Source organism: Scyliorhinus canicula, chromosome 7 (genome assembly GCF_902713615.1).
Source record: "Scyliorhinus canicula chromosome 7, sScyCan1.1, whole genome shotgun sequence".
In the NCBI taxonomy this organism is placed as follows: Eukaryota; Metazoa; Chordata; class Chondrichthyes; order Carcharhiniformes; family Scyliorhinidae; genus Scyliorhinus; species Scyliorhinus canicula.
Window position 1 is genome coordinate 87,196,171 of NC_052152.1, and position 13,417 is coordinate 87,209,587.

Below are 13,417 nucleotides of genomic sequence, written 5' to 3' on the forward strand. Positions count from 1 at the left end.
TTGCTGGGTACATTCTGTTGGGTGAAAAGTTATTTATTTTATTTTATTTCGGCACAAATGTCTATGGCAAGGCAGTAGGATAAACTGGATTTATTATATATAATATTAGGAATATAATATTCCTCCTCCCCAAAAGGAGTAAAGTTAGGCTTTGCCATCTTCCTGTGTATGATTTTTTTTGTGCTTCCCAAAGGAGGTAAGTCCAAGTATTTGCATTTCTTGTTGTTATTTGGCATGGCACTTCCTATGCATCACAAATCTACAGTAGATAGAAAAATACCTTTTAAGTAAATTATAAAGCCACCCAGATAAGTTTGGAAGGAAGAATTCCTCTGTTCATGACAATCAACTGATGCAATACATTTTATAATAAATGTGAATGGTAGATATTGTACTGAGTCGTTCAATTTAATTACACTGGAAACTCCAGGAAAAGAACCAAAAAGCACATCAGTGAAGCCTACCTGGAATCCCTTGTCATCTTTTTAAAAAATATTTTATTCAGGCCTTTGTATAAACAAACAAAACCAATAAGAAAAGAAGTAAAATTGTACAACATAATAAATAATCAACACCCACACCCCCCTCTCCACTCCTGCCCTACCCCTCTTCCCATCCTGTCTTCCCCTATTTTAACCCCCTTATCCCTCTTTACCCCCACCCTCTTCGCTCAATCCCCACTTGCCGCTACCTCTGAAATTTCGCATTAGGCCCCCCCCCTCACAGATCGCTGCTCACACCGAGGCACCCTCCAGCCTCAAATGCTGCCTCCACTGTCCCCATACTCTGGCCGTCGAGAACGGTAGAGGCGCTGTCAACAATAATAATTTTTATTAGTGTCACAAGTAGGCTTATATTAACACTGCAATGAAGTTACTGTGAAAATCCCCTAGTTGCCACATTCCGGCGCCTGTTTGTACACTAAGCACTGAGGGAGAATTCAGAATGTCCAATTCACCTAACAAGCATGTCTTTCGGGACTTGTAGGAGGAAACCGGAGCACCCGGAGGAAACCCATGCAGACATAGGGAGAACGTGCAGACTTCACACAGACAGTGACCTTAGCCGGGAATTGAACCAGGCTCCCTGGCGCTGTGAAGAACAGTGCTAACCACTTTTCCACCGTGCTGCCCTTTATGCCCCTAAGCTCGTTCCCCTACAAGAAGCTGCCCCCATACCGACCCCTCCTCCACTACCCATTTCCTGACCATAGCGTGTTAGCTGCCCAGTAGTAATTCATCATATGCAGCAACGCCAACCTGCCCCCTCCTAACCCCGCTCCAGAAAAGCCCCTTTGACCGCGGAGGTCTTCCCTGTCTATACAAACGCCAAGATAAACACGTTGATCTTTTTAAAGAATGACTTTGGAACAAAGATCGGGAGGTTCTGAAATATGAACAGGAACCTTGGCAGCACTGTCATTTTCATGTCTACACCCCACCCGCCAACGACAGTGGCAGCCCATTCCACCTCTCAAAATCCTCCTTCATCTGCTCCACCTGTCGAGTCAAACTTAACTTCCGCAGCTGTGCCCAACCCCGCGCACCTAGATATCCAGGTACCTGAAACTCGCCCCCATCACCTTAAATGGCAAATTCCCCAACCTCCTCCCCTGGCCTCTGGTCTCAATCGAGAACACTTCACTCTTTCCCATGTCAAGCTTGTATGTGGAGAACCAACCAAAGTCCTCCAAAATCCCCATGAACCCCTGCCCAAACCGCCCCAGCACCTCCCACAGATACTCCCACTCCACCCAGTCGAAAGCCTTTTCCGCGTCCATTGCCACAGTCAATTCCACTTCCTGCCCCTCCGGGGACATCGTAATCACGTTAAGCAACCTCCTCGTATATTGCCCCCCTGGCCCTCCACAACTGTCCTACTGCCTTCCCCCTGGACACCAATCCAAACTCCATCTCGAGCCTCTGCCTCTCCCTCAACATCCCTGCCTCCGGCACCTCCCGAATATCTCCTGTCTACCCTCAGAATCTCTTCACCAGCCTTGCCATCTCTGCCCGTTCCGCCATTTCCCTGTGTGCCCAAATCGAAATAAACTCCGCAGAAAACGTTTTCTTGAACGCCTCCTGCACCAACGTGGCCATGACCTTCCCTAACGTTCCCCGTGTCGTTCAGCTCCACGTACCCCTGAATGGCAGCCCCCACCCGCTCGCATACCTCCTTATCTGCCAACAGCCCCACATCCAACCTCCACTGTGGCCGCTGCCACCACCCCCCAATCCCCGACCACTGGCTAATCCACCCAGTGCAGCACCCGATCTGAGACAATAATCGCCGAATACTCCCGAGTCGACCACCCTGCCAGAAAAGCCTTGTACACCACAAAAATGTCAATCCGGGAGTACACCCTGTGCACATGGGAACAACATGATAATTCCTTCACCCTCGGCCTCCCAAATTTACACGGGTCCACCCCCCCCCCCCCCCCCCCCCCCCCCCCCCCTTCGGGTTTGACCGGTCCAAGATTGGCTCAGATACCATGTTAAAATCCCCCCCTCCCAAGTGGTGCGAGTCCATGTCAGGAATCTTTTCCAGCACCCGCCTCATAAACTCCACATTGTCCCAGTGTGGGGCATAAACGTTTACCAGAACCACTGGCATCCCCTCCAGCTTACCACTCTAATCACGAACCTTCCCTCCCCGCCCCTCCGTCCACCACAATGTTCCTCACCTCAAACGGCATCCGCTTATTCATCAACACCGCCGCCCCCCCCCCACCCCCCCTCGTCTTTATATCCAGTCCCGAATGGAATAGCAGCCCTACCCATCCTTTCCCCAGCCTTGTCTGTTCCCTATCTTAAAATGCGTCTCTTGTTAAAACAAAGCTATGTCTGCCTCCTCGGGTGCGCAAACACATGCACTGTTTGACCGGCCCATTCAGCCCTCTCACGTGACCAATCTGGTTGAGGGGCTCCCCACCCCCCCTCCCCTGCTGATCAGCCATATCCTTTTTGGGCCAGTCTCCGATGTGCGCACACTCGGATGTGCACTGCCATCACTCCTTTCCAGCTGTACCACACCAACCGCACCCTTGACAGAACTCCCCCGAATGCAACAACAGCCCCATCTTCCCCCCCCCCCCCCCCCCCCCTCCCCTGCACCAACCACCTGACCACCCCCACTTCGGCCACCAGCAAGGCGAGCTGTTCCTTGTACTCCCCCACTGCGTTCTCCACTTTCTGGATCGCCTGGCCCTGGGAGTCCAGCCTCTGCTCCACTTGGTCAAACCCTGCTTTGAGCGACTCCACCACCTTGGCTAGGTCCTCCAGGGCTTCCTTTCTCTGCTGGCTGAACTTCTAATTTAAGACGTCCACCAGCTGCTCCATTGACCATTGGTCGGGCTGAACAGGCCCTTTGCCCTCTGCCATCTTGACCTGTGGCAGACAAAGATTCTCCTACTCCACCAGCTCCCTTCTTCTCGACCCACTCCAAGTTTGTGGATCCATCCACCAGCCACAACAGAGGAGTTGCACTTTCGCCTGGCACTCCTTCACCTCTATCCATCCAATATTCCACCCCTCAGACGAGTAAACGACCAAATAATTCCACCTTGAGCAGGAGCTGCCAAATGTGCCGCTCACTCCATGGCCGCCACTGGAAGTGTCATCTCTTGTCACCTTGAGAGAAGCAATAATCTTCCATCAAATTATTGACAACTTTGGAAAAATGTATTTTCCGGAGTCCATCATTTTTGAGCAATGCTAAAATGCCATCATTGCTTGTATCTGCTCATTCTGTCTTCCCCATTTTCCCAATATACATTTGCATTCTTTTCACTTTTGATTTCAAGAGGTTTACCAAATTGATTCTGGGAATGAAAGGGTTGACGTATGAGGAAAGATTAAACAGTTTGGACTTATAATCGCTAGAGTTTTGAAGGATGAGAAGGGAACTGATCAAGGTATATAAAATAACAAAAGGGATTGATAAAATAAACCTAGACCAAATGTTCCCCCTTGTGGTGCAATCTAGAATGAGAGGTCACAGATCTAGGTTGAGAGGCAGTAGATTTAAAACTGAGATGAGGAGGAACTACTTCTCGCAGAGGGTGGTGAATTTGTGGAACTTGTTGCCCATAGTACAGTGGAGTCTGAGTCATTGAATGGTTTCAAGAAGGAGATAGATATATTTCTGATTTTGAAAACAGGTTAAAGGGATATGGGGAACAGAAAAAAGGTGGATTTGAGACTAGGAAGAGATGAGCCATGATCTGATTGAATGGTTGAGCAGGCCCGAGGGCTGAATTGCCTACTTCTGCTCCTAATTCCTGTGTTCCTATGTAATTTATACCTAACCTAAAAATCCCATCTTTGTATACCAGCGTCTTAAAAAATTATTTTATATATTTCTATCTGTTATTCCGATAAGCATTCCCGACGTGGCATTTTGTGAGAAGTTAAATATATTTAGCTCTCATTCATAGCTTTAAAATTTCTCCTCATCCCAACCTCCCCAGTCCTCCCTGTTCCGACATAATGTTTTCTTTAAATTGTGTCTAAGTGCTTGTGTTTCCTTAGGAACAGCTTGGCTATAAAATAGGCTATCTCTCATCTGGTTAATGTGCTTTAGCTTCCCAGATGGTCTAGTCAGTAAAGGCACTTAACAGAGAAGTGGAGTTGTTTCACTGTATTTAGTAATTTTAGAAAAAATGTAGTACGAGATTAAAGCAGATTTCCGAGTGGTGTCATTGTATTGACATTTTCTTGCTATTAGGTTCCACACTTAGTCTCCATTGAATTAACGGATCTTCGACATTATAGCCCTGCAGACATTTGTATTTGGCTCCGTGTTCTTTAAGTAGAGATGGGTAAAATCTGCTGGGGTTCCAGCTTTAATTATTATTCACTGACCCCAATTACAAAATGTGAGTTTGAAAACTTCAGATGGAAACATGATTGAGCTTAACTGTTGCCCCTTCCATAGTTTTAACAATTTACCGACACTCATTGTTGAGGTTCTCGCATGACGATAGGCTATTTATACAATATACATCCACGTAATTGTGACCCAATAACAGACAGAAGAAAAAGAGAAATAATGGTCTCCATCAAACTTGCTTATGCCTTGGCATAGGATCGCCTGTTTGATGCACTGTTCTTTGGAAACCTTCTGGTCACTGTATCAGCTTTATATCCATGATGGTACTTAACAAAGAAAATTAGGGTATGAAACAAGGCCTCGGAGTTGTAAGAGGCGTGGTAATGTTAGCATGGAATTGTAAGGGTCGGGGTAGTGGTAGGAGGTGTTGTCTGAGCTTTGGGGCGGTTATCCAGGCTGGTGTGTACAAGCCAGCATGAAAGTGGAAAGGCATTAACTGTCATGCACCCGAAAATCTACATTGAATATACCTGTATGTTTCCCGAGGCTCAGGAATCCCAGCCGTCCACTATTAAATTCAAAATGCTGTATCCTCATTATAATATTAAAAATACGAATTCATTTTCTTGAAGCAGGTTGGTCAACCACCCCCACATCTACATCCATTCATTTATTCCCATTCAAATTGGGACACGAAGGTCGGTGGAGTTGTGGATAGTGCTGAAGGATGTTATAGGTTACAGAGGGACATAGATAAGCTGCAGAGCTGGGCTGAGAGGTGGCAGATGGAGTTTAATGCGAAAAAGTGTGAGGTGGTTCATTTTGGAAGGAGTAACAGGAATGCAGAGTACTGGGCTAATGGCAAGATTCTTGGTAGTGTAGATGAACCGAGAGATCTCGGCATCCAGGTACATAAATCCCTGAAAGTTGCCACCCAGGTTAATAGGGCATATAAGAAGGCATATGGTGTGCTAGCCTTAATCAGTAGGGGGATTGAGTTTCGGAGCCACGAGGTCATGCTGCAGCTGTACAAAACTCTGGTGCGGCCGCACCTGGAGTACTGCGTGCAGTTCTGGTCACCACATTATAGGAAGGATGTGGAAGCTTTGGAAAGGGTTCAGAGGCGATGTACTAAGATGTTGCCTGGTATGGAGGGAAGGTCTTACGAGGAAAGGCTCAGGAACTTGAGGTTGTTTTCGTTAGCGAGGAGAAGGCTGAGAGGTGACTTAATAGAGACATATAAGATAGTCAGAGGGTTAGATAGGGTGGACAGTGAGAGTCTTTTTCCTCGGATGGTGATGACCAACATGAGGGGACATAGCTTTAAATTGAGGGGTGGTAGATATAGGACAGATGTCAGAGGCAGTTTCTTTACTCAGAGAGTAGTAGGGGTGTGGAATGCCCTGCCTGCAAAAGTAGTAGACTCGCCAAATTTAAGGACATTTAAGTGGTCACTGGATAGACATATGGATGAAAATGGAATAGTGTAGGTCAGATAGGCTTCAGATGGTTTCATGAGTCGGCGCAACATCGAGGGCCGAAGGGCCCGTACTGCGCTGTTATGTTCTATGTTCTAATTAAAATCAGACGTAGATGGGTCAATATCGGGATTCTTATTTTTAACCTTTTTACCCAGGCACCAGAGCTACATCCATTCTCATGAGGTGTGTTGTTCCTCGTGTCTTAATAAAGCTCATAGTCTCAAAGGTGGAGAAGATGCTTTATTGTGAATTCGTTCTCTCTTCAGAGCTTAATTTACGGCTACCTCAAATGCTGCCTGCCTGTGTCTGTGTCCTGCTACGAGTTCTGCCTTCCGTGAAGTGTGTCGTCACTTCCTGTCCCTGTGTATATATAGCTCTCCCGTGTTCCCTCTAGTGCTTGCTCAGTTGTATTGCATCTACTCAGATCTACAATCACCACAGAGGAAGTTTTACAATTTCTCTTTTTATTTCATGTATTTTTCTGCCTAGTTTAGTTCGGGCAGTTCAAACTGATTGCCAAATGAACGCAAAATTTGATCAACGTGAGACAATTCCCAATTAATCATTTAGCTATTATGTATCAGCCAATGTAGTAATTATTTGTATTAATGATTACTTATCTGTTGATGTAGCTATTTAAAATGATTTTAAAACTTAAATATAAATTAAAATTATTGTAGTCCTGGTAACATTCGTAATTAACTGTGCATTTTGGTACTTCATTTTGCTCTTTTTACAGAACGGCAGCATCATGGAAGGCCTTTCATTGTGGAAGAGCAATGTGGATAAACGGTTTGAAGGAACTGAGGAATGCATGATCTGCTTTTCAGTAATTCACGGTTCTAACTATTCGCTGCCAAAGAAAGCCTGCAGAACCTGCAAGAAAAAGTTCCACTCCGCCTGCTTGGTAAGACATTTACACCAGAAAAACAACTTTTAGAATTGTCAAACAACGCCAGTGTGCAGATTAAATAAGCAAATCCATTTTGATATCAGGGCATTTAGCCCCTCAAACTATGTTTAAAAGTTGTAGATTCCATATTGGTATCAGGATGAAAATGGACAATAAAAGATCTTAAAATGTTTTTATGAATTGCATCTCAAACACGAACAAGATTATTTGTTTTTTTCTAAGTGCAGTTACTGATGTTTGCTATGAAGGGTTGAGAAGGTAGGAAACAATAGAGTAGAGCATGAAAATTTATTTTTACATTGGTTGTCAGGACGCAAAGAACAGCATATATTGTTCATCTTTGTTGCCTTTAATTGTATCAAGAGGCAACCAGCATATGGGACTCGAGTCCTGTGCGGACAAGACCAGGTATGGGTGGCAGATTCCCTTTCTTGAAGGCTGTGCGTGAACCAGTTGGATTTTGAAATTTATCCTATGTTTTTTTTTCTCTCTCAAACATAAATTTCACCACCTGACTGTATGCTATTGTGAAACCCACTCTTTTAAAACTACACTTTTATTCAGAAACTGCCTCTGACATCTGTCCTATATCTACCACCCCTCAATTTAAAGCTATGTCCCCTCATGTTGGTCATCACTTTTCCCTCACAAGAAATTGTCAGCTTGAAGCATTAAGGAGCATAGCAGAAATTGAAGTGCAAAGCTATTTTTTAACAGTGGTATTTATAGATAACTTTTCATTTAATCTTTATTAATAAATAGTGTCACAAGTAGGGCGGCACGGTGGCCCAGTGGTTAGCACTATGGCGCTGAGGACCCAGGTTCGATCCCAGCCCCGGGTCACTATCTGTGTGGAGTTTGCACATTCTCCCCGTGTCTGCGTGGGTTTCACCCCCACAACCCAAAGATGTACAGGGTAGGTGAATTGGCCACGCTAAATTGCCCCATTAATTGGGGGGAAAAAATAATTGGGTACTCTAAATTTATAAAACAAAAGAATTTGCGTCACAAGTAGGCTTGTATTAACAGTGCAATGAGTACTGTGAAAATCTCTTAGTTGCTGCATAACGCCGCATGATTGGGTACACTGATGGAGAATTCAGAATGTCCAATTCACCTAACAAGCACGTATTTCGGGACTTGTGAGAGGAAACTGGAGCACCCGGAGGAAACCCACGCAGACAAGGGGAGACTGTGCAGACTTCCCACAGACAGTTGCCCAAGCTGGGAATCGAACTCGGGTCTCTGGTGCCGTGAAGCAAAGGTGCTCACCACTGTACTACCATGCTGTAATTTAACATTCATATCAACATTCTGAGATTTACCATTGACCAGAAACTTAACTGAACTAACCATGTAAATACGGTGGCTACAAGCGCAGATCAGAGGCTAGGAATCCTGCAGCGAGCAACTTTCCTCCTGACTTCCCAAAGCCTGTCCACCAGCTACAAGGCACAAATCAGGAATTCTCTCCACTTAAATTGATGAGTGCACTTCCAACAGCATTCAATAAGCTTGACATCATCTCGGATAAAGTTGCCTGCTTGATTGACACCCCATCGACAAACATTCACTCCCTCCATCACCGATGTGCAGTGGCAGCAGGGTATACCATTTAAAGATGCAGGAACTCACCAAGGCACCTTCAGCAGCATCTTCCAATCCCCCAACCTCTACCATCTGGAAGGACGAGGGCAACAGATGCATGGGAACACCGCCACCTGGAGGTTCCCCTCCAAGGCATTACTCATTCTGACTTGGAAATATGTTGCGGTTTCATCACGATCACTAGGCTAAAATCCTGGGTCTCCACCCGCCCATCCCCCCCTAATCCCAATACCAAAAGCACTATAGGTTTACCTACACCACATCACCACAAGGACTGCTGCAGTTTAAGAGAGCAGCTCACCACAACCTTTTCAAGGGCAATTAGGGATGGGAATAAATGCTGGCCAATCCAGTGATGTCCACATCCCATGAATTAATTTTTGAAAGACTGCTTTCCTTTGAGGTTGCATCCTAAACCGTCCAGAAGCATTGTTGTAAATATAGTCCGAAACTTAATTGCCCACCACCACTTTATTAATTATGACTGCTTTTTTATCTTGGAACCAGTGCGGAGTAATATTGATTCTGTAAATGAATGCTTTAATCCATGTTGCAGTGATCATGTAACTTGTACAAACAGATGTACTGATCCCTGATTACTTGTCTACTCAAGAGATATTAGTGGTATTAGATTTTTTTGAAAACAGCCTGTAATGTACTCCCAAACTATTCATCCTCAGACTGCTGCAAACCAGACGTTCTTGCTGGGCTGATGAGCTTTATAAGCTTTCAGTTCAACACAAGTATATTACAATAATAAAGCTACTTAACTAGCATCAGTAGTTTTATCATTAAACGACTATCACTTTATTTTAACGAAAATAAACATTTAAATTGCAATTTTAATTAAAAAGAAAAAACTAAAAACCTTGCACCACGTTGTCCCCTATCTCCATCATATACTTGCCCTAATTTTTAAAATTCAAATATGTTTTTTCCATCTAATTCATCTTCATCGACACAAAATCTTCTACTTATTTCTTCTTCCTCGTTGCTCCATCACGTGTTTTGGAGATGTGAGAAATTCTCAATAAATTTAATTTTGTTTGCCTGTTTGAACTTGTCCACACCATTAATCAATCCTTTAATTCAATCCTTTGACATTTTCACATATGTAGAAGGTTCTGATATCATCGACTAAGGTGAGCATGAGGTCAGGTGTAAAGCCTGGATCTGGTATGCCTCTCTTGTGGGGACTGTGATTTGGATTCTGCTTGGGTTGGTTTTTGGAGCGGGCAGGGACGTGGGTTGGCGGGTTGCCCCTGTCCACACTCTGAGCTCTGGCTTTGTAAAGGTATAAAAAAAAGAATTCAAGGTTCTGATACCAAATGACTCTGGATAGTACTCTGATCTTGGCTATTGTTTTGGAAGGTGAATGATGATCTCAATTTTAACTAGTAAAAAGGTTGATTTTTTTAGCTGCATCAAGAAGCTAGTCATAATCAAGATTAAGGTAAAAGGGGCATTAATTTATGCCATTGCATCATTATACCTTATGAATATTAAAATAGTAAAGTTTTAAGTTATCATTTCATTGCATAGCTACTGTATTAATTCAGCTGTATGCCCAATTAATTACGACAAAATTAACTTTTTCTCCCATAAGGAAGTGTTGTGAAAAATGTCAATATTGTGTAAATGTTAAGCCTTGAGGAGCTCCAATTGTTCCTTAACCATGATGAATATTACTAATGAATTATTATATTATTCTAAAGTCCCATGGAATTCATATTGCCTTTTGTCCTTCTATCCTTTTCTTCATAGATTTGTCTTCAGTTCTGTTTTCTAATCTTATTTTCTGAAACAGTTTTGAAATATAACCAAGTCCATTTCACTTATCTAACTGTTTTGTCTACAAAGTGCATATCCTATAAAAATTAGTGAGTAATATTCATTATCACAGCTGATTGATACTGTTTCGTATAATGCTAAAATCATTTTTTCAGATTGGAATACTGCAGCAAATTAATAAAAATATATTGATTTCTACAATGAGGTTGAAATTTTCAAACTCTGACAAGTATCGCTAAAATCTGGTGTGTTACAACCCGAGTTGGTATTATAACTTGACGGGAAGATCCCTGGCTCAAAAGACCGTAACTTGTACCTTTATATATAATGTGGAGGAGCAGAGTTATTAATTAGTTTTAACAATAAGAAAGAAAACAAACAAGAAAATTGGGATTATTATACAATACTGTGTTACTACCCCTCAGCTGAACAAATGATTAATGGGGATTACAGAATACATCTTAAACTACAATGGTCTCAGTGACACCTAGTCCCTTTAAACACACATTAACAGATTAGCTGTGGTCAAATACACACATCGCCCTGAACCTAAGTTAGTGTTTATGGACTTCCCTTCCAAATTCTCCCTGATGATTGTCACATGGGAATTTCCAAACACCACTCCCAAAATATGCTTCAAAATCTTCTTTCACAATCACGCTTTGTATTAGTGATTTGTATTCTTGAAATCCAGTCCAGGTATTCCAAGTGACTCTTTCAAACCTATCTCCCACTCTGCTTTTAACAGAGGATCCAGTATCAAAGGTTTACACCATCAGGATGTCTTTGTCTTGACTGCTGTACAAACTGTTCACAATGGCTATAACTCCTGATTCCCAGACTATTAAAATGGCATCAAACTTTTGATTTATCTCTGAAGTCTGCTTTCCCACTTTAAATCTGATTACTGCAATTGTCTATTTAACTCAGAACATTTTGTTTACTCTTCCTTGAATTCTTCAGAACAATACCTTGAGTCGTCGTAAGGCATTCTTTCTATCCCAATTATCTGGTTATCTAGACAGTAACTGCTTTCTTGGGAAACCTGTTTCTTTGCAGCTCCCACCCTGTCCAGTTTTTCTCCTGACAGAGTTGAGAGATGGTCACTCCCTGGTGTCCTCCTTCAATTGCAATATATCCAGCACAAACTAAAACTTAAAGCTTTTCTACCTTACAAGGCCCCAAGTTGCTATGAAACTACTGCTAGTTTATTTACTCTTCAAGCTGTAACTCCCTCTCAGCGCAATATAATCACAATTGGAACTTAAGCAACCCACAAATATAAAAACACCTTTGTCCAGCACGAATCTAACTGAAGACTTTACCGTTCCAGGCACAAAAACATTAAATTAAATCAACTTGACTTTATTTCTAACATTTACCAATACAAATATAAATCGTTTAAAACTACCTTTGTTTTCCTAACACTGGATAATAATTGAACAAGAACACATTGGACTATTTATCTTGGGTCATTCTTACTTTCCACCTTCTACAAAATCTGTTTTACTAGGAAACATTCAATATCTATGAACATTATCTGCCACTGAAGGAACTATATGTATGCAGCGACCAACAGCACTAGTTAATTCCATCTTTTGAACTCCACTTTGTTGAGAACATTCTGGAATTTTCGTGTATGGACAATTCTTGCTCTTGATTGAGTTAACTTCTATTTTCAATTAAAGATAAAAAAGAGGAAGAATTTGAATGTGTGTTTACATGCAATATACTTGTACAAATGCAATATATTTGTTCACATGCAATATACTTGTTTACATGCAATATACTTGTTTACATGCAATATACTTGTTTTACATGCAATAGACTTGTTTTACATGCAGACTTGCTTTTAAGTTCAGATTACATCTCTGGTAATGTTTTTTTATTTTTCTTTAACAATATTACACAGTTGCTAACGTTTGAATTTTTTATGTTTACAGTACCGATGGTTTACTTCCAGCAACAAGTCTTCATGCCCATTATGTCGAGAAACATTCTTTTGAGACAGTTTGGCTTTATTCTCAAATTGCCACTGTGTAGCGGAGTCTAAGAGAATTGTGGTTATGAAGTACAGTGCATCAATCAAGGGCTTTTATGATGGTCAGAAACTGGCAATATTTGAAGATCACAGCAGAAATTATTTTTATTAGCCTCTAATACAAAACTGTAATCTTGGAGTATTTGTATCAACAGTCAATAAAAAGCATCAGCAATTTTCCATAATTAAATTTATCAATGAAATGAATGGCAGTAAATATAATTATTTTCCCCTCCCTGCACTAAGATCAAAGCCCCTCTTTTATCCACCGCATGCTCCAATTTGTGCGGCAACTTGCTTCTGTGTCTCCATTGATGCTATTGTGGATCAGCTACTGGGAAATAAATGATTGAGTGACTTTAGAATGACTCTCCTTTTTTCTCCTCCCATAGTGTCTGGTGTGTACTCCATATATTGTCAAAACATGCAACCCTTCACACCACCCAATAAAGCAAGATAGTTTTAAAATCACTACTGTTAATTTCCTTGTAATATAAATAGTCTGTGACATGAATCTTGTTCAGTAGTAAAATTCTAAATAATGGACTGTAATACTGCATAATGCAAATGAGTAATTCCCGTGTCAGTCAATTTTGTTTTACCTATAGTTTTAGGTAAAGTTAAAGTCACCATAATCTCAGATGACCATAGGCTGCTTTCCCCTTTTATGGGAGAGCTGACTGGTGATGATTTAACCTAAGGATCACAACACCTTGGGCGAGGGGCAAGGTTGAGAAGGTGAGGCCTTCA

At 42.2% G+C, this 13,417-nt stretch overlaps 1 protein-coding gene across 1 annotated transcript in view; it reads left to right on the plus strand.

Annotated features, from left to right (window-relative positions):
* Positions 1–13,130, plus strand: part of ltn1 (listerin E3 ubiquitin protein ligase 1) — a 224,374-nt gene extending 211,244 nt beyond the window's left edge. Inside the window, 2 exon segments of the mRNA XM_038802375.1 lie at positions 7,054–7,221; positions 12,570–13,130. Coding sequence (XP_038658303.1) covers positions 7,054–7,221; positions 12,570–12,632 — 231 coding nt within the window. The 3' untranslated portion in view covers positions 12,633–13,130.
* The last annotated feature ends 287 nt before the right edge of the window (positions 13,131–13,417 follow it).